Raw genomic sequence first — 27943 nt, forward strand, 5'->3', positions numbered from 1 at the left:
ACCCAGCGCAGCCCGCAGGTAACCCAGCGCTCCTGCGCGGGCCCGGGCGGCGGGGCCACCCCGTCGGGCGCTGGCGGTGGCGGTGGCGGTGGCGGGTCCCGCCCGCCGTGGGCCGGCGCGGGCGGGGCGGGCGGGCGCGGTAAAGGCGGCGCCGCGCGGGGGCCGGGCTCAGTCTGGCCGCCTGCGGGCTGCGCGGTGCCGCGGCCGCCCCCGGACCGCTCTGCCCATGGGGCAGCCGAGCCGAGCCCTCGGGACCGTCCCCCGCCGCCGGGACCTGCGCTAGGGCGGTGAGTGCTGTGCGCGTCCCCCCGCGCCGCGGACTTTCCCCGCCGCCCCTCGCGGTCCCGGGGAACGGGAGCGCGGACGCCGCCGCTGCGCCCCGCGGGAACCCGGCGCGGGCAGCCGGCCCCGCTGCCCCCTCGCAGGCAGCGCGGACGGGGGAGGGATGGATGGACCGACGGACGGATGGACAGGGGCTTAAGGAGAGGGATCAGCCCTTGTGCTGGCTGCGATGGGACCGTGCCCGCTCCGGGTAGGATGGGTGGAGGAGGAGGTGGTGGAGAGTTGTATCCTGGTGGGAGGGTGGCAGGTTGCTCCGAGCGTTGGAGGGACAGCAGCCGTGCCGAGGTGACGCGCAAGCGGTCCCTTGGCTTTGTGACGAGGGCTTTCCCTTGGCTGTTACTCGACTCAGCGGCAGGGGTCCGATGTCACTTCTTTCCTGGAAGTGCTCCGTTCTTTTCCGCCCATTCGGGAAGCGTCACCGGAGAACCACGGTCCCCAGATGAGTACTTCAGGTGCCTGAAAGGGGAGGCTGAGTCCTGGCCACTGCACAGGCTAGGGGGTCAGCCTCGGTGGCAGAGCATTGCGTGGGGCTGGGATGAGGGAAGCTAGCTCAGCTGTGCTCCCCATGGGATGTAATCCGGTGGGTGTGCTGGGGAGCCCTGGCCGCAAGGAGGGCATGGCCATGGTGGACGGCGAGCTGCTTGGGGGGATGGAGGGAGAGGGCGAGGGGGCGGGAGCTGCGATGCGGGAGGGAGCCGGGACAGACCCCCGGCCATCGCAGAGGGGAAGGTGAGGAAATCCAGCTCTCAGCGGGCTCTGCCTTCCCGCCAGAGCTTGCACATTCCTGCGTGCTGAGCGGTCTGCTGTGCCTCTTACGGGGTCTGGCTGTCCCATCTGGGCAGGTGCACTGCTTTGTCTAGAGCAGCAGCTATTAGGCTTCTCTGTTGAGTTCAGCTCCGACTGAGTAAGCCAGGCTGAGCAAGAAGCAGAGCCTTATTCAGCACCTGCTCCTTGCCCTGCCTCAGCGCTGCTTGGAGTTGGAGTTCAGTGAGCCTTTTTCTCACCTGAGCAAGGAACCTGACCCTCTTGCAGCTGCCTGAGAATCAGGGCTGCTAATGATTAAATGGGTACCATTTAATCTCCTCGGTCTGCAAAGGCTGGGAGTTACAAATGCCAGCAGCAACCAAAGCCTTGTTGACATTAGGGTACCACGGGCACAGCTGAGCCATGAGAAACTACAGAGTATGCAAGAGCACTGGCTATTCTGGACTTGGCATAAATAACTTGTTCAGTAACTCTGTCTGCAGTAGAGCAGTCTGCTGAATAATGGCATTCAGGGCCTGTGGATGAGGAAAGTGATTTTTAAACAAATAAATGGTAGTTACAGTTCAAGCAGGGGAGTCTGCCCAGGGAGGAAATCTCCTAAGAAAGGTTTTGGCAAAACCCCAAAATAAACAAGGTCTTAAGGCTCAGCATGAAAGCACCTCAGCTAGCCCTAGCTTTGTCTCAGCTAGGTTGCATAAATATGCACCTGATGAGTGCACAGCAGAGTGTGAGGGACACCATGAACCTGTGGTGTCCTGGTGCCCTCAGTAGTGAGGGGCTGGATACTGATGGCAGCTGAGAAAAGGGGGGACTTGGTTGCTTTAGTATATGTGTGTTCTTGTTCTTCAACTGCAGAGCAGAGTAAGGTGAAGGAAGATCTTCCCTGGGTAGGTGGTTGTCCCAGCCAGGAGGCTGAGAAGGTGAGTTCTGCTCTACAGCCTCAAGAGAAGTTGATCCTTTCTGCTTGTGGGCCTGTAGTTTTTATTGTAGTAGTAGTTTTATAGAGGTTTTATTGTTAAGATATGAACAGAAGAGCATCTCCAGAGATGCACAGCAAGGTGAGGCTTGGGGTGGCCATTGATCTCTTGGAGAACAAGCCACAGACATGCCCTCCCCTGAGGTTTTCAGTCCATTTGGAACTGCTTGGCAGCTGGGGTGTGATCCAAAGGGAAACGTTTTCCTATTGTTCTCACTGAGCATTGAGTGCTGAAGCGTGCAAAATACCAGGAGTACATCTGCAGCTGGTGTTCCCTTGTCCTGCAGCGCTCTGAAGGTCACCATGTTGAATAGTAGGGACTGGGAGGGATGGTACCGCAGGCTGGTTACAAATATCACTTTGAGCTGTTTGGATCATGAAATGTTCTGTGCGAAGAGTGTGCTTGGTCCTCACCCAGTAAGCCCCCAAATTTCTAGTGAAAACTGCTAAATGGCATTAGAAGACAAAGTGTGCATCCCTCTGACGCAGGCAGGACTGGCTGCCTTCCCACCCGGCTGCCCAGGAGGCTGCGGGTTGACCTGGGTGGAGCTGTGCATGAGGTGGGGGTGTCTCTCTTCTTAGTGCTACGTTTTTGGCTACAAGCTTTCCCTTGGCACAGGATAAAAGCACACGTGAACCAGAAAGATGTTGAGATTGTTTATGTTTGACTTCTGGCCTGGTGCCAGAGGGAATGGCTTGGTGACCTTGGCACTATTGGGACATTATTTATAGAGCGTAGATCTTCTGGGTTTTGTATTTTTGATCTAGGAATGTGAAAATAACTCTTGGGAGGAAAGGACTCAATGCTGGCCACAAAATACATTTGGATTTTTTCCAGAGCAGGAAAAATAACACTTAAGAGGCGACCAGGTGTTCCCTGTTCACATTGCTTTCTGCCTTCCCTTGGAAAATATGGGTTTGGTGCTGTCCTGGAGATTGCAAGCTAGCAGGAGTTCACTCCATGTTCGAAAAGCTCTTGTTCAAGATGCTAAAAGGTGTTAAAAAAGAAATTCAGCTATAACCAAAGACGCTCTTGAGAGTTTGCAAATGATAAATGACTCTCTGGCCTTCTTGGCCTTGTTCTATTTGTGAAGTTGTGTCATCTGCAAGGCTTAGTGCATCTCCATGTGTTTCAGTGCCCAACTGTGGTGCTGGTTAGTGTGGCTGACCCCCGATGACAGATGGACAAAAAGAGGCTTGGATGTGCACAGGGTTTTACTGGAAGGCCCACCACAGTGCTGGCCCCCCAGCTCTGCCTCCGAGGCCTCTGGTGAAACCCCAGTAGCAAACTTTCCTTCTGGTTTTTACAATGTGCATAAGTCTCTCATCCTCATTCTGAGCAGTGGTTATATGCTCCAATTACCTCAATCTGTAAATGTCTTTTTATCCCTCTGTATGCAAAGTAAGATCTTACTGAGCATATCTGTGCTCTAGTTTTGATGGGGAAGCCCTTGCCTAGGCTGTACCTGACTCATTTATACCAGACTTTGGTTGGACCCTTATCCAGCTCATCTTACAGGGCAAAATCAAGGACCAATGTCTGTAAGAAAGCTCTGCTCCAGATTTAAACTGACTGCTGCTGTCATTTTAGGGAGGAGAGGTCCATCACCAAAACAGGGAAATTATCAAAACCATTGTAGTTGGGTCTAGTGCTGAAGGTTGAGCAGCTTTTGCTGATGTTGGTGGCCAGGAATTATGTGCTCATTTTTCTGAATCTATGGGGCCAAAATTAGAAGCCTAAGCATAGGGACTGGTAGCTGGCTCCATTGATGCAGAGTTTCCTAGATGTTTTTGTTAGGGATTTGGATTAACATAATTTAAGTCAAAGGCACAGAGGAGAGCATGGGGAGAAAAGCAGTTAGGAATAAATCCGCGGTTTGCTAGTCCGGTCTCCTGAGGAGTGGCATTATAGGATAAGTTGGTGTAGCGGGAGATGCGCACAGGGGAGTGTCAGATAACACTGGCCACCTAATTATTCATTTGAAGGGGTTCTGTATTTTAGAGGGAGATTAGTGTGCAGTCCCCTCTGCAGCTGCCTGCTGCTGCAAACCAGAGAGGGAGGAATCCCTCCTTTTGGTGCTAAAATTAGGCAGCAGCACTTTGACTACGTGGCCCAGAGGGGCAGGTGCAGGCAGAGCAGCACACAAAGGCTTGCAACCCTCTTGTTTTTAGCTGTATCCTGCCTGGGTTGAGAGAGTAAACAGTTTGAGTCTGTGTCAGCAGCCAAAAAAGAGACCTGCAGAGAAAACCCACAAGTCTTCAGGAAACTCCATGGGTGACTCAGATGGTGTTTTCGTCTGAGTACCTGTTCATTCAGTAACCCATGATGGCAGCAGAAGCACTTTTTGTAGTGGTGCCACCTTATGACTGAAACACCAACCTCTGGTGTTGAATGCTTGTGGTCATATAAAGACTTGAGAAGCTCTTTCAGCCAGCAGATGTTGTTCCAGGAATTCCACTGCTGAGCCCTAAAATAATCCCAGCCCTTGCTGGTTGCTGCAGTTTCTTTCTGGGCTTCCAGCTAGGGCTGCTGTAGATGTAGATAGATGTGACAAAGAGCAGACAGTTTCCCAAGGACATCTGTGCTTCCAGTCCTTCCTGACAGCCAAGAAGGTGCCTTTAGTTCAGCCTTCCTGGCTGTCTGCCCCTGTCTTGCTGTGTGTGGCATGCACCCAGCCAGGCAGCAGCCTCACTAGTGCCCTATACTGTGTAGCTGCAAAGATGTGTGAGAGATGTGTGGGCCATGCTGGAGCACAGCCTGGCTGCAGACACTCTGCCATGTCTTAGGAGTCCTCAGGAAGCCCTGTGTTGTGGAAACGGAGGGCTGTATTGCCAGTCTTAGCCAAAGCTCCAGGAAGCAGGCTGTTTTCTGAAGAACAAGATATCTTAAAGGTCCATGGTTTTAAGTCCCTCTTAGTCTTTCTGTTGGACATTTAATTTTAGCTGCCTGGCATGCCATTCACAGTAGATGTTTGGCATATTGCAAGTAGGCATAAAAATGAGCTGCCTCCTTGTAGAGGGAGAGGGACACTCAAAAACCACAATACTGAATCCAGGGGAGCTGGGTGGTATTGGCTTTTCCCTAACATTTTCTTTGTGGCCTAGGAAGAAAAGTTTATGTAGAAGCTGCTCAATAGCAATAAAGAGCATCCAAACATTACTCCACAGAAAGCAGAAATCTACCAGGAGTCAAAGTTTGCAGTGAACAGGACCACAGAATTTAGACCATCAGTCTGTGTTTTCCCAGGTTGTTTTCATGGTGAAGTGAGAGTAAAATTTAGTTGAATTTAATATCAGCATTGCTGGTGGAGTCTCTGTAAGTGCTAACCAGAGATCTGGTGTGCTTCTGAACAGCAGGCACCTATGGTGCATCCCTCCACCCTCCTGCCCTACTGCTCTGCCCAGTGCAACTGCTCCTTGGGGTATTCTTGCCTTGTCTGCTGGCAAAAACCCATCAGGAACTCTTCCAACCCCTTCCATAAACTGTGACAACGTCCACTGTTTAAATCTCTGGACAAGCAGGATGCATTGAGGGTTGATGGATGAAGGAATAATAAAGCAGTTGAGCTTATCCCCTCCAGCCAGTTTATTCCCTGCATCACATCACCATGCAAACCAAGTGCCTGTCATTAGTCAAAGGACATGTGGGAGAAGAGGCCAACCTGAAACTCCCAGAGCCCTGGCTGCATGGAAATGACATTACAAGGGAAGGTGTTGACTAAAACCTGACACTTCTATGTCATGAGCTCTTCTATACACAAGCACAGTAGCAAAGCACTGTATGTGTATACACACACACACAGAGTCCTGATGGATGATCCTGATATTACTGGAACTTGTTGTATCCAAGTGTCTGAGACTTAAAACTGAAAAAGAAGGGAAGGTCCTTAAACAACCTTTGATAGTAGAGAAGGGACATCTGGCAATGCTGTGTTTTCCATGGTTACTTGAGACCTTGATTTGTCAGCACTGATGCTGCTATCATTTGGCTGCCTGAATCTCTCTTGCCTCCTTTTCCCTGGGGGTAGAAGAATCAAACAAAAGTAGGGAGAAGAACTAGTCAGTACTACCTTTAACATTTTTTTCCTAAGACTTCTCTTGCATGTGCCAGGCATGCAAGATGGAGAGAGAGCTCCTGCAGGACCTCTCAGTTCTCAAGATATCCTTTGTCACCCAGACTGTTCATGCCACATAATGGTGTCTACCCCTTTGCCTCCTCTCTGCTATGAAAAGAGAAATCTTGCTTTAGTTCCTTAGGCTGATGTGGGTCCTTCGTGACTGTGACTATAGGGCATAGCATCTGCATACCCTTTTTGGCATGTTGTTGTCCAGCTTTTTCATAATCCCAAAGTGTGGCTCCATGCTGTAAGATGGGCAGAAGTCATACAGGGTTTGCCTAGGATCAGGTAGTGAAAAGTTCTCTGCAAGGATCTTGATCTTGTCCATCCATATAAAAGCAATCAAAAGCTAGTCTTGCTCATCATCTGGGCTCTTCCTGTGGTATATGGAAAGAGGTGAACCATTGCAGGAGATGGTGCATCTTGTCCTAGAATGGACATCTGTGGGAGTTGGCGCACCCTGCCTATTTCCGAGGGAGCCTAAAAGACGGAGGTGAGAAGATGCACAGATTCAGGTTATAGTTGATGCTTCCAAATTTCATTCTCTCCACCCATGAAGTGCTTTTACTCTGGGCTGGGGGCACATTGACTCTGCGTGTGCTCTGCACAGTGCACATACACTGGTCTTTTGCGGAAGCTGGAGAACCTGTCATGCATCAGAGACATTGTCTCTTTCAATCTCCTTTATGTGAGTCCTTTTTTCTGATGAAAGCTTTCTAAAGGGTACTTGTGTGCTGAATAGCCATTGTTGATAAAGCACGATATGAAATCCAAAAGGAAGGCTCAGATTAAATGTCACGCACTTCACAGTCGGGAATTCAAAGAGCCTTGTTGATCTGTGCATAATTGGGGGCTTGACAGCTCATGCATAAACAAACACGTGCACATCCACATACATGGCTGCATGCAGTTTTCCCCTGAATCAGCAGCACATAAAAGCAAAGTCGGACGGGTGAGTTCCAGAGGGGTGGGTGTTGTGTTTGTGGGGAAAGCCTGTGAGTTCTTCAAGCTTCTGACTTGAGAACCACACTGGCAAATAAAGTCACTTGTTGTTAGTGTGGTGGGCTTCCTTCCTGTGTGCAGCTCTCTGCTGAGCTGTGGCTGCTTTGATTTTCGGCATCTGGCTTTAATGTGATCACGAGAATCTTCTGAGAGTTTCTGGTGTGTGTGAAGGCAGTATCCACGTGAGGTTCACCCCAAGCTTTCCACAGTGCTTTCTCCCACCAGCAGTGAATGAAGACAGAAAGAAAAAATCAATTTCATGCTAAACTGGTTGTTAGTCAGGCCAGGAAGGGCATTTCTGTTTCTGACGTGTTGTGTGTAATGAACCAAGTGCTGCTCAGGAGTCCACAGAGCAGGCTGAGGTGTCACGACCTGGCACTGGTGGGGTACAGTGGCTGGGCTCTTGTTTTAAGATGTCTCACCTGTTGTACATGAGCTGTATGATCTGTGGCAGATTTACTTTTCATATGCATCTGGGAAAACTAAGCTCTCAGAGGTTTAATGACCCAGTCTTGATTTTTATGAAAGGAGCACCAGTACTGCCAAACCTATAATCTAATAGTTTGGCTTTCAGGTTTCCTATTCTGCATGCTGTAGTTCTGTTTCTAAAAACAGCTGGTCTCACTTTCAAGTGCCTCATTGCAGGATAGGGGGATACTTGTGGCTCCTCCTCGTTCTGAGGGATGCTGTGGAACAGTGCTCCACAGACATGTCCCTGTGCACCACGTGTTCCCCCTCTAGTTAGTTGCTAGAAGTTTCTTTCAAGTTGTTTCACCACCAACTTGTGAATTAGCAGAGCTTGTGCTAGCTCTGGCAGCAGCTATTTAGAAGTTTTCCTCTTCTAAATCTGTCCTCCTAGCTTCTGTTTGCCCAACATGGGGAATTTTGCATCTGACATTTTTAGCAGTAACCTGTTGCTATAGAAACTGCTGAGGTGTCAGAGGGAGATTTTTGCCAAGTTGGGATAGGCTACCAAGTAGTTGAAGTATGTGTTTTGTTGGGAGGCCTTCTCCATCATGTTTTTGCTAAGCAACTCCTTGAGCCTGTCTGCATGTCTGGGTTTATTTAATGTCTAAGGAGCCATGAGGGAGCAATAAACCCAGTGTTCTAATCATGTGAATGAACAGGAAATGTTGGCAAATTATTTAGGGGAGATGTGAGAAGGTGTTCCCAGGCTGCAGTGATGGGTCCAAGTAATGTGTAGTTGGTAGTCCAGGGCTGAGAGGTCTCAGGTGGTATCAGTCTTTAGGGCAGTAAATGGTTGACCTAGAAGCAGGAGTTGAGACTCTAGATGACATCTCCCAGGAAAGAGTCTGGGACAAGCTGCTTCTCTCACCCTTGAGACCAAAATACAGGTGAATGCCAACATTACATGGTTGGTCTGTTAGTCTGAATTCTCTTTACTAACCAGACAAGAGATTGTGCAGTGGGACTCAAAGTAAGTCCATACAAATCAACCCATGTCTCTTATTTGTGTGTATATATAACATATATTTATATACATATGGTCATGTACAAATACATATATTTATATGTGTATATATGTACATTTATATTTGCTTTATTAATATATAACATATTGTTTATGAATTAAATGTATTTATATAAATAGTAAACTTTTATTATTTTATCCAGGATGCAGATGTAACCATGTGTATGGGAAATGCTCTGTAACAGGGCTGTTAACAACTCATCTGTTGACTAATAGTTGCTTGGGCCCTTTCATATCAGGCCGGATCTACAGAACTTCTGTGTCATGGAAGGAAACTACTGCTTGTACAATGAGAGGTGTGAGTCCCTATGTGCCTGGGACTCGGGAAATATCCTGACTAGACCAAAAGGCAATCTTCCTGATAAATGCAAATTTATTCGTCTGCCCTTTTTCCTCCCTATTGTGTTTGCCTAGACTGCACATCTGGTCATATCATGACAGACTATGGAGAGGAGAAGCTCTTTGTTTTCTACACAAATGGAATAAAATAATCTGATGCTGTTGGGGTGTCCTGCAGGAGTTGTTCTCAGGCTGGGGTTGCAAACTGGTCCATGAAACTGGTTGGGAATCTGCTTTTGTGGTTATGGAGCGGAACAGGCTCGTTTCATCTTCCATTTCATGGCTGTAGACATGTTGAGAGTGTATAAATCACAGTGGTTGCATTGTGCTGAGTAAGTTCCCAGATTGCAGATAGAGAACTAATATTGCTGGAGGTGTAGATTATTGTCTTTGGGGAGGGAATTCATTGAAAATGGCTTTGAAATCGCTATTTCAGTGACAGTATACAGATGGATGTTGTGCCTGTATGTGGCTCAGGGAACTTAATGTCCCAAATTGTAATTTCTTAACAATTTTCTTTTGTGTTCTGGAAAAGGACAGAGGTGCAGGGAATTGTTGAGAATAAAGAGCATTGGCTTCCCAGAGCATTTATGAAAGTCTCTTGTCAGGTGCTTGGGGACACAGTAGAAAGAAAATTTGGGGAGGTCTGAGGTTGTCAGGAAAAGAAGTGCCAAGAAGCTCCATGTTACTGTGAAGGTTCAGTATCCAGTGGTGTTGTGGATAAGCACAGTGTGTGTGGACTCCTCCCTGCTCCTCCCAGTGTCTTTCCATAGAGTTCCTTTGAGCCTCTGCTATACCTCAGATGCAAGGCAGAGGAGATGAAATGCAGTTGCATCACAGTTTCTGTAAAACTCACTTGTATTTCCCTGTTTGGTTGAAGGGCTTTCCTAGCTTTTTAAGCTGCTCTTTTTCAGTAGCAAGGGTTGATTTACTTGGGTGGGTTGGTTGTTTTTTTTTTTTTTTGTGTGTGTGTTTCTGTGTGTATGCATATGGGTTTTATTTTTCCTTCTAATGTTTCCCTGTAGAAATCGTCTGCAGGACAGATGGCCTCTTAAGCTTCTGGGGCTGTCTCTCACAAACACCTGTCTAAGGCAGCTGGGAATCAAAGAGGAATTCTCCTCTTTTAATGCCTTTAAAGAAAAACAGTACCCAATCCTAATACGTCCTACTTCCCCATCTCTCTCTCCATCCTCCCAGCTTCCTGGGAAACTTAACTGCTTGGTTGTGGCCATCTGTTGAGATAACAAGGGGCTGGGTGGGGACGTGGCAGCCAGAGCCTTTGGGGAGAGCAAGGGCAGCTTTGAGGTGATGGATTGCTGTGGCTGGCTGGGCTGAGAGCCTCGGTGGCAGAGAGAGGATGATGCAGGGGGTGGACTTTTATGTAAGTAAGACAGATGAGAGCTGCTGAAGCAGCTGTTGTACACCGTTGTGCTTGTACCTTGAATCCTTTGTATTTGCAGCCTAAACACACCTCAGCAGCCAGGGATGGGCTGCTTGAAAAGGCAGGGTGGCGTGGCCAGGCTTGCACGTGGGGTGTGAGTGCACGTGTGTGGTAGCTGAAGGGTGAAGTCTGTTTGTCCCCTGTGGCAGCAGCCCCCTGAGTGCATACAGAGGGGCCACGGTGGGGCCAGGTGTCCAGCTGGGCACCCGTGGGGAGCCTGAGCAATGCAGCCTGTCACAGGCTGCCCTGCCAGCTGCTGTGAGAGGCAGACAAGCATTTCTCCCCTGAGGTGCTGCCCAGGCTTGCATGGAGGGGTCAGCGAGTTGCTGCAGGTGGTGCTTGGCAGGCCAGCAGGAGAGAGGTTGCTGTGTTTAATTATAGTTCCCATCTGAGAAACTGGTAGAGCAACAGAGCTTTTTTATCCTGTTCAGGGGAACTGAGCACTTTACAGGTTTTGATTGCTGTATAACACATCCTGCGACACAGATAGAAACTTTCCTGTGCTCTCTGTGAAAGGAAATTTGAAACCTGCGGGCAATAAAATCCCGGAGATGGGCCGTACCTCCCAGGTGCTGTGGGATATAGCCAATAGTGGTTCTTCTTGGGGCAGGATGTTTGTACAGCCCCAGGGAGCTTGGGGGCAGGAGCTGCTGCACCCAGGGGCTGCAGAGGAACAGTGTGCAGGGGCTGAGCCTGCTTGGGCTAAAGCAACTCTGGAGCAGACAGAGGACAGGATGCATGGAAAAGGCTGAGCAGACTTTGGACATCCTTTTTTGCATGAAGTGGTGACTGAGTAAACAACACAAGTTAACTCTTTCCTCCCCAGCAGGCTGCAGAGGGCTCCTTGTCCGCTGTTGAGGGGTGATGCTGGCCATATCCATTAGGTCTAAGGTTGCCAGAGCTGCTGTAGGCACTGGGTGCCACTGCCTTGCAAGTGAAGGCTTCGTGGTCACAGGCAGCTCTGCACCTCTCACAAACAGCTTTGGAAAGCCCATCCAATGGTGTCTGGCCGTGAGATGTGCTCAGCCTGAAGGCTGAGCTTTAGATCTGCCTGAGGCTCTTGGTGCATTGCAGATGATTTGGGAGATGGTCTGGAGGCACCAGTGAAGATGTTGTTTGACCTAAGGATCTTACTTTGCATTTTCATAATTTAGGGGCAGGGAATCTACTGCCCAGGGTTGTGGGCATTCCCTAGGGATGACAGTCTCCCTGTGCCTTTTAGAGTTGCTTGAGGAAGCAGCTCCCTGTGCCTTTTAGAGTTGTTTAAGGGGCTGTGGCAGGGCTGGGGATGAGCCTCTGTCAAGACATGCTTCCTGCTGGTATTACAAAGAGCCTTCTGTGCTGAAAGGGCTGGTGTTTATGTGGGAACAGAGTCCTGTGCACCTGGCTTGTTACAGGTGAGAAATCTGAAGTCTCCCTGTTGCTTAGGGGTACAGACTGTGCCAGACAGAGCGGGAGCAGCCGCCGCATTCTGCTGCTGTGGTGGCTGAGTGCTAATTGTTTTTACTGCCTGAGCGTCAGGTTATTTTTGGCTTGATCAAGTTTAATTCCCAGCCGGCTGGTGGTAGAGAGGTTCTAATAGTCTAAATCTCCACGCTTGATAGAAATCTAGGCAGGGAGCTGGTTTGGTCACTGTGGGTTTGGGATGTGCAGTTGCAGAAATACAGGATGAAAATAGCTATATTTTGGTAGTTACTTGGGACATGGGTAGTTCTGCCTCAGGGTCTGCTGCGCCACGGGCTTCCAGGGGAAACTCTTGCTAGGCCATTTCGATAGGATGCACAAAGATGTTTTGTGACTCTCAGGTGTGGTTTTGGGTTAGACACAGAGAATTTACCTCATGCCTCAGGATTTCAGAGTCCTGAAGTGTCTGAGGTTGTTTATGAACACATTTTAAGAACATAAAAGTGAGCAGACTGAACCTTCGTGTGTGGTGGGAAAAAAGGAGTCTTGGGTCCCATGGGATTAGGCAACAGTGTTGTGTTTGCAAGGACCAAGGTACTTGATAGGTCTGTGGATCCTGTCCTTAATCCACCTGTGTTTCCACTGCCTCTCCTCTTTACTGTGAGCATGTGTTTGAGCCCAGGCTTTCTCAACAGCTCTGTGGCTGATGAGGTACGGGGTCCAGAGCAGCTGCTGTGGACCTGGTACTGTCCTCAGCAGCAGACACAGAACTGACACAGCCTGCAGGGACACCAGAAGAGCTGGACAAATCCATTACAGCTGCTGGGCCCTTGCAAGAGAAATGCTGTGGGTGTCAGTCCATTTATGAGGGCTGGTACAGCACAGTGACCATGGTGGATGCCCCTCTCATATGCACATCTCCTTGTAATGCTGCAGTGCTGGGGAACTCCCCTGGGCTCTGCCAGATTGCTCCCAGAGAACTCCAGTGTTGGAAAGGGACACTGCCTCTGCTTCCTACTTAGTATTAGTATGGTTCTCAGCCTGTGCTCTGTAGAAGATGGCGAGGCAAGTGTAGGCATAGCAAGTGTCCTTGACATCCACATCCAGCGCAGACCTCCACTGCACCCTCTTGGATAATTCTTGGGCATAACAAATCAAAGCAGACTCGAGATATTGAGTTGTCTTGGACATACTGACTTGGGAACTCTAAAACCGGAGAGCAAGAATCCTCTCCCTGGCCTGAACGTGATGGAGCTGAACAGACTGTGTCCAACTGATATGTATAAACATTTCATGGTCCCAGCTTGGCTCTAGTTTCATAGTCTCTGCCACTGCCTGAAGATTGGAAGTGCCATCAAACCCTTGGAGTGAGAAGTTCTGTAGTGCCACCTCTTTAATTCAAGCACCACTGCTTTGTCAGGTAAAAGGCTGCACTGTGGATGACAGTACCATCCAGCTTAGCAGTGGGCAGCATCCCTGCTCTGAGGGCCCTGGGGAGCCATGTCCTCGCAGGCAGGCAGTTTCCACCCACGAGCAGTCGGGCTCTGGCTGGCAGGAGCTGTAGGCAGTGAGCTCTGGGTGCTGCTGGAGCAGGGTCTGGCTCTGCAGTGTGCGGTGGGCGCGCAGCCCTGGCTGCTGCAGCACCGTGGCATGTGCAGTTGAGTCTCCTCTCTCCCACGCTGCGGAGCTTGCCTCTCCAGACGCTGGGAGGGGAGCGGAGACGTTGGGGGAAGAGCTGTGGAGGTGGGAGAGATTGAGCTATCGTTGGTGTGGCACCAGTGAGGTTTCTTTGCACCACTAAGCAGTAGCTATCAAAATTGAATGCAGTATGCTAAACAGCTGAGCAAGAGAGCTGACACTGGAAGGAGCCTGCAAAGAAAAGAGATCTAGGAAGAAAAAACCCTCTTTCAGCTGCACATAAGCACTGCCCATCACAGAGAGCTGTGGCAGGGAGTAGGAATTGCCTGTTTATGGTGGCTGATCTGCACAGTGCCTGGGATGCTTGGAAAAAGGATTAAGGAGGAGAGACTCGAAGGAGAAAGAGGAGGTGGAGGTTTCCCTTTGCAAACTCACAGGCTAATAGAAACGATCCTCTAAACTGTCAGTGTGTCAGGATACATTAATGTAAGTATAATGTTTTCAAATCCTCAGCATCTTCTCTCTGAATGTCACTGAATTAGCACTAATTGCATTCATTAGCTCGTTAGCCATTAATATCCAGCCTCCGTTAGGCTGGCTCTGTCTCTGGACCAGGGGGTAATGAGACGTGGGACTGGCTGCGGGGCCGTGCCTTAGCTGTGCTGTAGGAGTGTGGCTTTATGCACCAGATTGTTTTATTGGCATTTGTGTCTGGCCTATGTTGTCCCAGCTCTTGGCCAGTGGCTTACCACAAATCAGTGGAAACTCTTAATGGGAGAGCAGTGTTAATGATGATGTGGATAAATTTCCACCAACTCCTGCCCTGAAAGTAACTGGCGAGACAAATTATGAAGGCAAATTTTGATCTTTTGGCCTTGAGCCAGTTGCTAAACTGCCTCTGTAACCACAAAGCTATTCAGTGCAGTCTTCATTGGTGAGTCATGGAGTCCCACCTTTCTTTGCTTCTTGGTCTCAGGAGAAATTATCTATTACATTTTTTTTCTTCCTTTTTATTTTTTTTTTTTTCTTCCTTCCTTCCTTTTTTCTTTCTTTTTTTTTTTTTCCCCCTTTCCCTTTTCCTTTCCCTTACCCTTTCCTTCCTTTTTTACCCCCTTCCCATCTTCCCTTCCTCTGGCATTTCTGACCATTAGGTCAGAGCAGGAGTAGTGGCCATCAAGCTTCCCCTAGCAAGAAACCAGGAAAGATCCAGAAGTACCAGGATGGCATGGCCAGCACACTCAGCACCCCAAGTCCTATCAAGACCAGCAAGCTTCAGGTCTATTATCCCTGAGGGGAGCCAGTAGGATGTTCCTGCTTGGGCCCTCTGCCAGACTTTCCCCCTAACTTCAGAGATATGGGATGGCCTCAGAGTGAGAGAGAGGACCCTGCTTGGGCCCTCTGCCAGACTTTCCCCCTAACTTCAGAGATATGGGATGGCCTCAGAGTGAGAGAGAGGAGCATTCACCACAAGACTGTTGCTTCATGATTGGAATGGATGGCTTTGATCAGAATATGCTGGGCTAGAAATACCACAGCAACATGTCTCCTCTGGTTTCAGCACTTCTGGTGGGAAACCACCCAGCATCCAGCCTTGTTAGTCAGGAGCAGCCAGGAGCAGAAAAAATTGCAAAAACTGTAGCTAGTTAAAGATGTTGAGCTTTTCTTTTAGACACATCACTCTGGCTTTGGCCTGGATTTTGTGTGCAGATTATCTAGATTTGAATACACACAATTTATTGTGACAGTTTAGGTTGGCAAACCCCAGACATAATAAATCTTTCAAACTTTTCTACTGTCAGTTACCATTTGAGTTTCCTGCCTTGTGCTCAAAGGTAGGCCTGAGTATACGGCTTCTACCTTCCTCCTGTGGCGGTGTTTTCCACTGTTCCAATTCTGAAATATTTCCAGATCCTGACTGCTGCATCTGGCTTCGTGCTGCCTTTCCAGGAACCTGGGCTTAGTTATTCCGTGGAATAAGAGCAAAAACCCACGACCGAACAAGCCCTGCTACAATCCAAAAGAAGTACTTCCAAAGCACTGGGTAGCTCAACTGGCTCACTGAAAAGCATTTTGCCTGGTCTGCTGAAAGGATCTTATCAAACCCTTGGTCATGGGACTCACCTTTTGCACTATCCCAGCAAGACCTCTTAACTTTGCCTTAAAGAAAGAGTGACGTTGGGCACTTGCAAACAGGACTGGCTGTTCTTGTCTGAACAACCACAGGGAAGGGTTTTCCTTTGAGAGGGAAATCCCTCGCAAGGCACTGGCACAACATTTGCATGCACAGTGCCAAAATAATTGTACTCATTTTATTACTCTCCAAAGACTTGTGAAATCTTTAGACATCAGCATAAATTGTCTCCTCCTGGGGCAGCTCTGGGACTACACTTGCTTGGGCTGGATTAGCTGTGCTTGGTGCCTGGGGGAAATTTCTGTGGGTCTCTGGAAGGGCCAAGTGGCAAACAGAAAAAAGCGTTTGTGTTCAGCTGAGCCAAGATAAAATGATGACAAATTGGAAGAAAAGGCTTTCTGAACTGAGGGTTTCCAGGGTTTTATGTTTGTGGGATGAGACAGTGATTTCATGGGACTCAATACCTGTAGCTTTACACACATGTCAGGGCAGAAGTTATCTTTTTCAAGTCTCGTTGCCTGTATTTACTTATCCCAGATAGTATTTGTCATTTCTAATTTCCATAATTTCCCTGAAAGCAAAGTGAGAATCTTCACGGAAAATCATGCCTCTGGCTTCTTGTGCTCAGGGGCTGATATGTTGTTCTGGCACAGCCTGGGGGCTGCAGCATGTGAGTGGGGGGACACACAAATAAGTAACTGATACTTGTTTGGGGTTTGATCTGAAATGGCAGCTGAAGAATGTGATGTATTGAATGGGAAAAGGAAAAAGGCCAAGAATTACTTAATGATTTTAATTCCCCTAGTCTGAGACACACTTAATTCCCCTAATCTGAAAAACAGCAAAGAGGTTCTATTGGGCACTGCCTCATGCTGGGATAGACAAGATTATGGTTTGTAGGTCAAAAGCATTCCTAACTAAATGTCCATGCTGAAGCCACTCTGCTCTGAGCTTTTCTTTCCCCTCCCATGGCAGATCCCGGAGACCGCAGGATCATTCTGAGATGAGCCACCTGTAACTGGGGCCGGCCTTGTTGCCAAGGCTCCCTGCCCCGCGAGGATGAGGAGCCATCTGCCGGCCTAACAGGAAGACCTTGTGGCGGCGGTTGTTTTATTTTCCCCAAACATCGTGAAATTTCATGTGACAGCGGAGCCGCTTCCTGCAGCCTCCCTGTGCCCCCTGGCAGCCAAGGGCTGGTGGGGCAGGGCCAGCACCATGGCGGCGAAGCAGCCCCCGCCGCTGATGAAGAAGCACAGCCAGACCGACCTGGTGAGCAGGCTGAAGACCCGCAAAATCCTGGGCGTCGGTGGGGAGGATGATGACGGCGAGGTCCATCGCTCAAAGGTGAGGCCAGCAGAGAGGGAAGCCCGTGTGCAGTAATGGTGGAAAAGGGACCTTCTGCTGGGCAAACCAGGGTTTGCCCATCCATGTGGTTTGGGGTAGTTATAGCCAGGCACTGTGAGCATGTTCACATGAACATGAGCAGCTCTGGGCATCGTGCACATGACAGCAGGACAGATAGTGTTACACCCTGAGGGCTCTGCTTGAGCCTGTGCTCCATCAGGATGGGACATGCAGGTTATGTGTGTGAGGAGTCAGTTCCTCTCTTCCATAGGTAAGAGGAAACAGGAGCTGGTGTTGACCTTTTCCCAGCTGAATGCTGCAGGTAGCTGATCCCAGGAGGGGAGTAGTAGAGGCTGCAGCTCCTCATATAAATCAAGGTGGGTGTTGGCACAAACAAGTCACAGCTGAATCCTTTGTCCTCCTCCTCTTTCCAGCCTTCTGAGATAAACTCCCACATGGGATTAGATACATGGTTTTGGGCTGCTGAGTACTGCCTAAAGACTGGGGAAGGATCTGCTTAGCTTGTGCCTTTCATTTCAATTTCAGATTAGCCAAGTATTGGGAAATGAAATCAAGTTTGCAGTCCGGGAACCACTAGGACTCAGGTAAGGTACTGATCACCTTGGAGCTGGGTCATCTGAGGCCCCTTGGCCACAGCATTCCTGCTAGCTCTGGTTTAAGACACCAACTCTGCTGCTGTGCCAGCATCACTGCTCCCTGCAGGGGCTTCTTGCAAGCTGTGGAACCAGACCAGCTCTGCATTCTTCTCCCCATTAATTAGCCTGAGACCCTCAAGTTCTTGTCTCATTGCATGTGCAGAGAACTACAAGGGTTGTGTTGGGCTGAAGGAGCTCCTGTTCTACTGTGTGACAGTGGTGTGTCCTGTGGGGACCCTGCTCTGCAACATCCTCTTGGCAGGGTCACTTCTCTTCTTTGCTTGGGTGAGGGGGAGTCTGGTCTGTCTCACTAGTGGGGCTGGTCTGCATGTTGAGGCTGGAGCTAGTGGGATGTGGAAAGTTGAGTCCTTCCATGGGAGGTTTCTGGCTGTCTGGCTTGTGCATGGGGGAAGGATAAAGGCTGATGAAGGAGCAGGCAGCTAGAAATGCTTTGTGAAGTATGAGTGATGGGGTCATCTCCAAGCTCATGTTGGGTCCTCTGTCTTCCCTCTCATGCAGGGTCTGGCAGCTTGTTTCCGCCGTCATGTTTTCCGGGGTTGCTGTCATGGTGAGTGAGGGACGTGGTCCTGGCAAGAACCAGCTCCTGACTGCTAAAGGGGTGCCCCAGCAGGGCCCTTCAGTCCCTGGCATTTCTGTTCCTCCCCTGCCTCCAGCAGCTCCTACCACTTTCTCCTGCGAGGCCTTTGCCCTCACTGTGTCTCAGTAATGGGCTTTGCCGACAGTGTCCTTGACAGTTTGTTCCCATTGAGAGTCTGTTTTCATTAGCAGGGCCCATAAACCAAGGAATGGCAGCCTTGGTCACAAAAACCAGCCATGCAGCCAATAGCTGACATGGTGATATTTTTGCGCCTCCTTAATTGCCAGTTTCCTGGCCAGCGGCTCCAATCCCACAAGGGCCTGATGCTGGAGGCTGCTGCCCAAGAGGACATGTTTTGGCGGCCAGTTCAGGTTGCTGAGCTTCTCTCTCGCCTCTGCCAGGCCCTCGCTTTCCCTGACCAGCTCTTCGATGCCATCTTTGAGGAGGAATCGGTGAGCAGCAAGACTCCCATCCGGCTCTATGGAGGAGCCCTCCTCAGTGAGTGCCGTACTGGGATGCTGCTGCCCCACAGAGTAAGGGGACAGGTGGCCAAAACGGCAGCAGGGGACAAAGTCCGTGCCCAGCCAGACGCCTGCTGCAGCTGGAGAGCAGAACATCTGCTGTTAGCAAAGAAATTGCTGAGGGGTATTTTGAAAAGCTTGGCTACTGCTGCTTTTTCCTAGCAGGGATTCAGGCGTGCTGCAGGTAGGGTAAGAAGGGCTGTGCCTGCTCCGAATCCCTGGGGAATCACCCCGTGTACCCCAGCAAAGGGAGCCTGCAGGGGCCCCGGGGAGGGACGCTGGGCCGCGGCTGGGGCTCCGTGGGAGCGGCAGGGGACGAGGGAAGGCGGCGGCGTCCCGGGAAGGGCTCAGGAGAAGGGGGCGAAAGACAAGGAGGCGCGGGGAGCCGGAGATGCGGTGTGGGAAGGGAAAGGGGCCCGAACCGCGTCCTGCAGCGGCACCGCGCGGGGCGGGCGGGAAGCGCGGCCTGGCCGCTGTCCCGGCCCTCGGGCAGCGCGCCCCGCTGTGCCCGCAGGCATCGCGCTCATCATGTGGAACGCCCTGTACACCGCCGAGAAGGCCATCATCCGCTGGAGCCTGCTGGCCGAGGCCTGCTACTTCGCCGTGCAGTTCCTCGGTGAGTGCCTGCGGGTCGGTCGGGACGAGGAGGAAGGTGTGAAGACTGCGTGATGCGAAGCGGGATCCACGGTGGGCAGGGCCGTGGTGGAGCATGTTCCCTGCCAGCTGCTTGCCTCTTTTCTCCTCCATGGAATAGCCTCTGCCCTGAGCTGCTCCTTGAACATCACCCTCTGACAATTCATTAATTTTTCTCCCTGCAAATGTCCTGGGCTTCATACCAACACAAGTCATTACTGGAGCAGGCTGCCTAGATGCAGGGTCTAACGAGAAAAGATTTTTTGCAACCTACACTAAAAAGGGGGATGTTTAGTGTTACCCAAACAGAGCATAGCATTTAACTTGTTTCTAGGGAGCTTATCTATATTTAACAATGGAGGGAGTTCTTGTGTGTGTGTCGGTAGCTCAGTGTGTAGATGGTTTAGATGCAAGCTATGTGTTGGTGGCCAGAAAAGAGAGGTGTTCAATACAGGCAATGTGTGTGGACTGTGCATATTTTGTAGATGCTCTTAAAGTTGAGAAATGTTTATCAGCACTGAAGCATTCAAGCCACAAAGCAAACTCAGGAGGATGTGACTCCCAGATTAATGCCTGAGCACAATGGAAACTCACATCTGCTTGGGTGACTGTTTCAGGCTGCCTGAATGTGGGGCTGCCTTGAAAGCAGGGTTTCTGTAAGGGAGAGCTCTGGGGTCCATGGCAAGCCTCAAGGCTGTGACAAGAAGCCAGTGAAGAGTCTCTGCCGTGGGTTCACTCTGCATGTGAACGAGCCTGTGCTGAAAGCTCCTGCGCTTGCAAGGCTCAGCAGTTCCTGCCAAAGCTCTGCGTTAGAGGGCAGCAGAAAACAGCATTGTGCATTTGTCTCCTTTTGGTTTTGCATCACCAACCTCTGCCTTGTCTCTCTCCTTCTTCTCTAGTTACCACTGTCTCCCTGGTTGAGAGTAGCCGGATAGCCACAGGTGCCGTGCTCCTCCTGGTCAGCCGAGCCCTCTTCATCCTCATCAGCATTTATTATTATTACCAAGTTGGACGTCGTCCCAAGAAAGTCTAGCTCCTGGGCTTTTTTGTTATGGGAAAGGTGGGAGGGGGGAGTTTGTGTCGGTAATTTTGCATTATAATTTTTTAATTTTTTTTTTTTTTTTTTTTTTTTTGTTAGTCCCTTTTGGTTCTAAAGGAGTTTCTTTCTTTACCGGCATGAATCAGTGTGTAACCCAGTGCTGGTGGCATTGCCAGGTGAAATGGGGGGAGCAACATCAGTGGGATCCCCCCAGCCCCTCTGCAGGAGGTGAGGAACAGTGGGGAGGAAGGCTCAGGGAAGTGTGTGGGCCTGGCAGGCTCAGGGAAAAAAGCCAGTTTTCTAGGGGCACTGGCTGATGGGATCACAGGCTCTGAACCCACTGGAACAAAGCACAAAATAAGGCCAGCATATTGGAACCAAATCCCTGAGGAGACAGGGCAGTAAGACAACCTACAAAGGAACCGGCTACTCTACTTGGTAAGCCTTGCACCTCCCCTGGTTTATAGCCCTTTCCCCTTTTAGCAAGTACTGACTGTCCAGGTAGCCAGGAGCTGGATGGGGTCAAGTTCAGTGCTTTGCAAACAGCTCTTCTTTCCTGTCTGCCAGAGGTGCATTTTTGTGTAGTTCATAGTTTTGCACCAGATGCTGTGTAGGGCTTGGCAGGAGATAGAGCAAAAGAAGAGGGAGAACCCTCGTTGTTCCCTCTGCAGGGACAGCACTGGGAATGGTGGAGCAACTTGAATTACAAGATGTGACAAGTGAAGTAAGCTATTGGAAATAGCCCATTGAGCACAAAGACATCCCCTCATTTGGGGTGTTTCATGAAGTTTCTAGGCTGGGGTCCTGTCCCCTTCACCCCAGAACACTTCCTACAGTTGAAGCTTTACTGATGGTAGTAGCAGTGGTGGGTGTGCAGTAGCTTTATCTGATGCTTTAGTTGAGCAGGAGCTGGAGTGCTGTTGTGGTTAGCACTGGTAAGAGCAGAGGACTGTAGCAGTAAGAGCATCTGCACAGATGCTTGGGTCAGTGAATAGCCTCTAGATATGGGCTCTGGCTGTGGGAGATGGTGTTCCAACTCTGCTAATATCTGCATCACATCTCTTCTGACCCTGAGAAGAGAGGACCAAAGTTTGTAGCATTAAGATATTTAATATTTAACTGAGATGAAGAACAGCAAGGAGCAGAGTGTATGATGGCAAGGACAGACTGAATGTGCTTTAGTACTCACTAGCCAATTTCTCCAATATCTCCTGGGCTTAACAGCATTGCCTGCCCTGCTTCCTAGTGCTTTCCTTGTGGATTATCCCTGTCCACAGCTTGAGGCAGCATTTTTTATTCTCCATGGGACTAAAGCCAGAAGGTCTGTGTACAGGATATGGACTTGTTACTCATGCACTACTGCTGACTGAATCAAAGCACGCCCTGGAATATAGCTGATGTTCCAAAATCCCAGTAGAAAGATTTCTACACAAACAGGACTGCTTGTGTGAACAACAGTCCTCAAGCCACTGGTAAGACTGGGATCTACAGCTATTGCTGTTTAATATCTTAGTAGAGTTAGAAGAAGGTAGTGGGTAGTTTTTGTATGTTGTGTTAGTGCTTTTGGCATTTAGAAGCAGCTGCATAAGCTTGGGACACTGTGTGCATTGTACTTACTGGCCATGCAAAATGTCTGTCACATAAGAATATTGGAAATTGTTAAATCAGGAAACATCACAATTGTAACTTAGTTTTTTGCTTAATAAGTAAATCAAAGGGAGAGGCAACATCCAACAGCAGGCTAAATTCTGGAGCCTCACAACAATAGACGCTTGTCAAGCTGCTTTCAGCACATCCAAAAACGATACTGAGCAACTAAAACTTTTAATTAAGAGGAGTGTTCCTGTTCACATGGAAGAATTGGGGTCTAAGAGGCAAACCTTTCCCTGTGAGGCAGATAATGGTCAAATGCAGGCTGGAGAGGATCAGAAATTAGACCAAGTGGAGCAGCGTGCAGGAGCTGGAGCATGGCATGCTGTGGCTGTTGCTCTCCCCCTGTGCATCACCTGCATGGGCAGCTGCAGTGGCCTCAGTGTGGCACTTTGGCTGTAGTTGTGGGTATAGGTACGTGAAGCTTGATTCTTTGTGTTTTGGGGTGTCACATGAATGTATACACAGATTGATGGTTGGTTTTTGGGGGGGGGGGGAAATTTATGTTTCTAGGACAGACAAGTAGAACCTACCACAGCAAAAAAAGCAGTCTTACAGGAGAAGAAATTGGGAGGTCTTCTTCATGCTGCCTCCCATCTGTGTTGGCCACAGGTCCCATGAACTTAGTTATGACTCGGGTCTGATTACTCTACCTTAAAATGTCATCCCGTAGGTGAGAGAAATGAGTTACTGCACTATGTGAGAGCAGTACTCCAAGGACTTCTTGATGGTTAGATCAGGTAGGAGGGTGGGGGAAGCAGTTACAGGTCTCCAGGGTAGCTTTAAATAAGGTAAGATTAGATTTCTCTGGTTTCCTGATTAGCAGCTGCTTCTGCAAAACTCGTAACAGTCAGCAGCTTCTAGGTTTGCTGGTCAGTGGTTTTTTTTTGCTCTACCATAGAGCAATGCCTGGGGGAGTGGTCACTTAAAAGATTTCATGCTACTTGGTACCTAGTCCTGAAAGTGGAGACATGAAGTTGTTTTGATGCTTCTTTCTCCATCTTGCTATAAGTGGACCATGTAGAAAATACAGAGCTCTACACCTCCTCTACAACTAAGCTCTGGTTCCTGGCACATCCATTCTCAGCAGCAAGGAGCTGCAGGAGAAACATTGCCAGGCCCTCTGGAGGAGGTGAGTGTGTATCAGGTGAGGCCTGGGAGGGAGTTGCTCAGGGTGGTGTGAGGATGGAGGCCAGGCAGAGCACTGCCAGAAACCAGCTGCACCTGGTTGTCTTCACTCTTCACTGTTGTGGCTGGGGAGAAAGGGAGGAGGATGCCACACCTTTGTGCAGAACTGTGTCCCCAAGGATGGAAGTGCTGACATCACAGCTGCAGGTGGCAGTTCAGAACATAATTTGGGATCAAAAAGCCTGAGGTGTTGCTTCAGGCTCGACTACTGATCTGCTGGCAAAAAACCTCCATCTCCAGAGGCCTCAGCTTCCTTATCTGTTACATTGTGAGAGAGCTTTGGACCGATGTCATCTCCCAAGGGAGACTGCAGTTGAACTTCCTGCATTTGTACAATGCTGTGCAGGACTGGGGGTCTGTTCCCCAGAGAATTGTGCTCCAAGCAGGCACAGGCCAGGACTTAAAGCTGACCCCCTTTCTCTGCCAGGGATGGACCCAAACCATTGCATTCACAGAGCCCTCACTTTGGAGGGTGAAGAAAACTCATCGTTCACATAACTCCCTACATCATCTTATTTGCATCTAACCAATATCTGGCAAACTGGAGCTGGTGACATAGGAGAGGCTCTGTCTGTCCTAAGCTGGCCTCTTTTCTGGTCAAGGGTTTTTACTTGGGAGGGTGTGGGTGGGGAGTGGTGGTGCAGGGGATGGGACACTTCAATTTATACCTCATTTTAGCTGCTGTACCTGAGTTTATTTCTCCTCTGGTAAGAAAGTGACTGTACTTAACACCAAGCAAATAGTGAAAATTAAAGCTGTTTCACTTCACTGTCACAATATCTTTCTTTTATTTTTTGGGGTTTTTTTTTTAAGAAATGCACACAGAAACCGTGCAGAGAGTGCTTCAGGCTTGTGTTCTGGTTTATATTACCAAAAAAACTTTCCTTTCAATATAAAAAAGGATTACAGTAGGGAATACAGGATAAATTAGCTCCACTATCTAATAAAAAGAACATTTACATTTTTTTAAAATATATTTCAAACATTATTTCACACGCAGCCCTTTTCCCAGGCATTTGTGATAGTCATTGGAGCATTAAATAGCAACCAGGAGGCAGGGATGCTGAGAGGGGCTGGGGGCTGGCCCAGGCTGGTCTCTGCTAATCCCTCCAAGGTGCTTGGGCCGTGGTCACAGTGCTACAGCAAAGGAGACAGCAGCTCCTTCTGCTCTCCAGCCTGCCCAGAGTTCTCCAGCCAGCAGTCACTTCAGCTTGAGCCCCTGGCCCCAAAATACTCACCAGAGCTGTAAAAACAAATACAAAAATACAACTGCTTCTCCTGCCTACAGTTCTGAAAACTACTGTACCACAGAGGGGACAGCCACAAAACCAAGGGACAAAACCAACAAATTTACATGCAGTGGGGAGTCTGCTTTCTGGGCTTGCTTGTTCATTAAATTCCCCCAAGGAAATTCCTTCTGCCTGTTACCAACTGCTAAAGATCCTCTCAGACTTGCACATATCTTTACAGCTATCTCCATTTCTTGTTTGGAATTGCTGCCTGGCCTTTTGAGCTGTGTTCCCAGTGGCACGTGAGCCAGCCTGCAGAGAGGATTTTAAGTCTTGACACAGCAAAGAGCAGTGGGGGATCAAAAAAGGTAGAAGAGGAGAAACAGCTGTGCACAGCCCAGAATAACAGATGAAGAAGAGATCCTTTTGGAGATACAGGGGACTACCATTAGGGAGAGAGGGAAAGCAAGAAAGCTAAAAACAGACAAAGCAATGAGTACAGAATTAGGAAAGCCAAAGAGAAACAAGCCAGCCAAGATCATACTTCAGGCATGTGTATGTAGTACTTAGTGCTCTGGCTGCTTTGGTCTGGTTCCCCCATCTCTAACAGGTTTTTTTTCCCCATGCCACTGGTGGCAGAAAAGGCTTTTAGGCTTTTTTCCCCTTCAGCCACCCACCATGCACAAATGAGGATAATTTGCCAGCCAGGCCCTGACCTGAGAACTCTACGTAATAAACTGATGGGAAAGGAAGAAACTGGAGACTGGGGGAGGCAGTTCTGCTTCTTTCAATCACCTCCAGCCAAATTACCAACTCTGCTGACAGTTTTGTTCCTTCCCTGGGAATTGCTGTCCCAGAACAGTCACTGACACCAGCTCCTGAGGCAGAAGGAGAACAGATAAGCTTGCTTTCTGCTCAGCCCATTCCCTACAAGACTGGTAGATGGAACAGATTTTTCTTATCTTAAGTGCAGCACCTGCTGTCCAGGACAAATACTGCTGGGTTTTGGCTAACAAAACTGTTTTTCTTTATTAAACAACAGACCAGAGATTAATGCTAAAATGCCTCATTACAAGGAGGTCCAGAGGGAAATAGTTCTGGACATATTTCCAGAAGATTTAATGCAACATCTGATGCTGCTCAGCAGCCCTGGCAACATATTTTGTTGCTGGAATATGCTGACTGCAGCATGGGGAGGCTGCAGCTCTACCTGCCCAGCCCTCTCTTGCCATTGAATAAATTGTTCTCAAATGAAGCTTGGAAAAGCTCCTAATGCCTCCTTCCTGTTCCCTAGTATCCTGGTTCCCCAACCTAGATACTTAGCCATAATCTTTGTCTATTGTGGCCCCAGCTTTCTGCTGCTTTCCTTCCTTGCCTGTAGTCTGTGCAGTGCCACTGGGAGAGCTCAAAGGACACAGCCTCAGAGGTATAAGGCAACAGCCAGAGGATGAACGTGCTGCTGCTGCAAAACCTGGGCACCAAGTTTAATGCTCTGCTCCTTCCTTGCCAGAGATTACGGCTTTCCGAGGAGCTGGTTTGAGCCTATATAAAAGTGCTCCCATAATCTGAGCCTATAAAATTTGTAAAAATTTTGTAAATCTAAACAAGAAACCACATCCCCTTCTGTCATTCCCCAGTAAAATGAGTTTGGGGTCAGGGAGTAAGTGACCAGATGAACAATTAAGGCAGCAGGGATCGATGATTCCAGATGAGAAACTAGTCACCTATGCAAATCAATATCCACAGCCACAGCAGCAGCTGGAGCAGTGTGGCTGCACACAGGGTGTTCTTGGATCATTCCTGGGGTCTCAGTAGCTCCAGCTTAATCTCTGACCAAGGTCCAGTCCCAGCCATCTTTCTCAGGTTCACTTCCAAATGATTGAGCAGGTGACATGTTAGTTAAATACCAAACTATCTCAAGGGAGGAAACACTATCAACTAAAACAATTCTGACTTGGTTACTTTCATCATGAGCCCATGGGAGAATCTCAGGGGAAATTCTCTGACCAGAAATGATTCCACCAGACTGGTCCAGGAAACCATCATGGGAGTGGTTGACAAACTTCAGCCTCTTCAATCCAGCACCATGTCTGGACCTCTCCTTAAGGCTGGAAAAACATGCAGAAACCACTGCAAATATTTATGCTAACAGAGCACCACAAACCATTTTTTTGCAAGTATCAGAGGAAAGGCAAAGGCTGACAAGATTTAAACATTATATCCTCCCTTCTCAGGAAGGCAGCAGTATCAATGATGCTTGACCAGAGCCATTTTTTCCCCAGGAGATGGGAACACAGCAGGGAACCATTTGGTCTCTTTCACAACAGTGAACAATAAATCTTAGTAAAAACAGAAAGGTAGGCACCAAACTCTTGACCCTCAGCCAGCCTTAGCTGAGTCCCATTGTTAAGTTAGATCACATTGCTCCTGCTTGGAGTTCCAGAGAAAAGCCAGCCTCACTGAAGTGCTTGATATCTCTGACAAGTTTCACACGACAGGGGCAATGCTTCCACTGAAGAATGAGTGTTCTCATCCTGTGGCTGGGAATTAAAGCCAGAATCTTGCAGATGTTGACTACACCTGCTTAGACAAGCCACCACTGCTTGTTTCAAACCCACCTGGACAGTCAAGGCCAACCTGTTGCCTTATGCAGCCCCTTCATGTCTGTTCTTGGGTCCTTTGTTGTCTAAAGCACGATGAAGTGGTGAATGTAGGCTCAGCCTGGTGTGAGAGGCAGCTGTGCTCCTCCTCCCTCACCCCCACCGGCTCCATCCGTCTCTAGTGCAATCGGTGGCTCTGGGCTCCTGCTCCACGGTTGCTGCGGGTGGCTCTGGGCAAGGGTCCGGTGTACAGTGTAGTGCACATCACCTCAAAGTTCCAGCCCCTGAAGTACAATCCTTTTGGTCATTCATATATTACAACCCTCTTTTTTTCTTTTTATTTTTTTATCCCTGTCCCATTTTGTTAAAAAAAATAAAGTTTTTTTTGGGCGTTTTCAGGTTTTGTTTCTTCAGATTTTCCTTCTTTCTTCTGAGCATGTGGGGAACGCGGTGGTTCATGGGCCACTTACTGGATCCCTCGAAAGAGACACATCGCAAAGATCATGGCAAACAGCTGGGAAGAAGAGAGCAAAAACAAAACAGAGAACCATAAATGTCAGCTGCATCTTCCGTAAGATCAGCAAAGCCCTCGCTGGCCCTGGGACCACCCCCATTGCTTCCTCCGACCCAGCAGTCAGTGATGCAGAGAGGGGGACCCATACCACCCACAGGAGGCAGTGGCAAAACTCCTCTGCCCCTCCCTGCCCCCCAAACTGTTAGTGGCTACAGCAGCAGCCTGACTTCATTCCGAAACTGCCCTTGGTGCCACAGGGGCACAGGATCCACAGTCCCTGCTCTGCACATCTCTGCTACTGCCTGGCATGGGCACAGCACAGC

At 49.2% G+C, this 27943-nt stretch overlaps 2 protein-coding genes across 7 annotated transcripts in view; one reads left to right on the forward strand and one right to left on the reverse strand.

The window, feature by feature from the left end:
• TP53I11 (tumor protein p53 inducible protein 11) lies at positions 1-27504 on the forward strand. 5 transcript variants are annotated; one of them, XM_058025691.1, is made up of 7 exons: positions 1-18; positions 16624-16992; positions 17539-17597; positions 18168-18216; positions 18648-18744; positions 19282-19383; positions 20300-27504. In XM_058025691.1, exons 2-7 carry the CDS (start codon positions 16864-16866, stop codon positions 20431-20433), a joined length of 570 nt encoding a protein of 189 aa, XP_057881674.1. In that variant the 5' UTR covers positions 1-18; positions 16624-16863; the 3' UTR covers positions 20434-27504. The 5 variants fall into 5 exon arrangements, with proteins under 5 accessions (XP_057881674.1, XP_057881669.1, XP_057881671.1 ...); XM_058025686.1 differs by lacking the exon at positions 1-18 and adding an exon at positions 182-287; XM_058025688.1 differs by lacking the exon at positions 1-18 and adding an exon at positions 462-532.
• TSPAN18 (tetraspanin 18) overlaps positions 25510-27943 on the reverse strand; it is a 119439-nt gene continuing 117005 nt past the window's right edge. For both annotated transcript variants that reach the window (XM_058025684.1, XM_058025685.1), the window contains one exon: positions 25510-27620. In XM_058025684.1, coding sequence (XP_057881667.1) covers positions 27573-27620 — 48 coding nt within the window. In that variant the 3' untranslated portion in view covers positions 25510-27572. The remainder of the gene's footprint in view (positions 27621-27943) is intronic.

The sequence above is a fragment of the Melospiza georgiana genome, chromosome 6 (genome assembly GCF_028018845.1).
Source record: "Melospiza georgiana isolate bMelGeo1 chromosome 6, bMelGeo1.pri, whole genome shotgun sequence".
Taxonomy (NCBI): Eukaryota; Metazoa; Chordata; class Aves; order Passeriformes; family Passerellidae; genus Melospiza; species Melospiza georgiana.

Bases quoted from the DNA above. Each gene is read 5' to 3' on its own strand.
- TP53I11 (XM_058025691.1), top strand. From the start codon at position 16,864: ATGGCGGCGAAGCAGCCCCCGCCGCTGATGAAGAAGCACAGCCAGACC. The intron at 18,745-19,281 runs GTGAGTGCCGTA...CTGTGCCCGCAG, and splicing joins CTATGGAGGAGCCCTCCTCA to GCATCGCGCTCATCATGTGG. The intron at 19,384-20,299 runs GTGAGTGCCTGC...CTTCTTCTCTAG, and splicing joins CTTCGCCGTGCAGTTCCTCG to TTACCACTGTCTCCCTGGTT.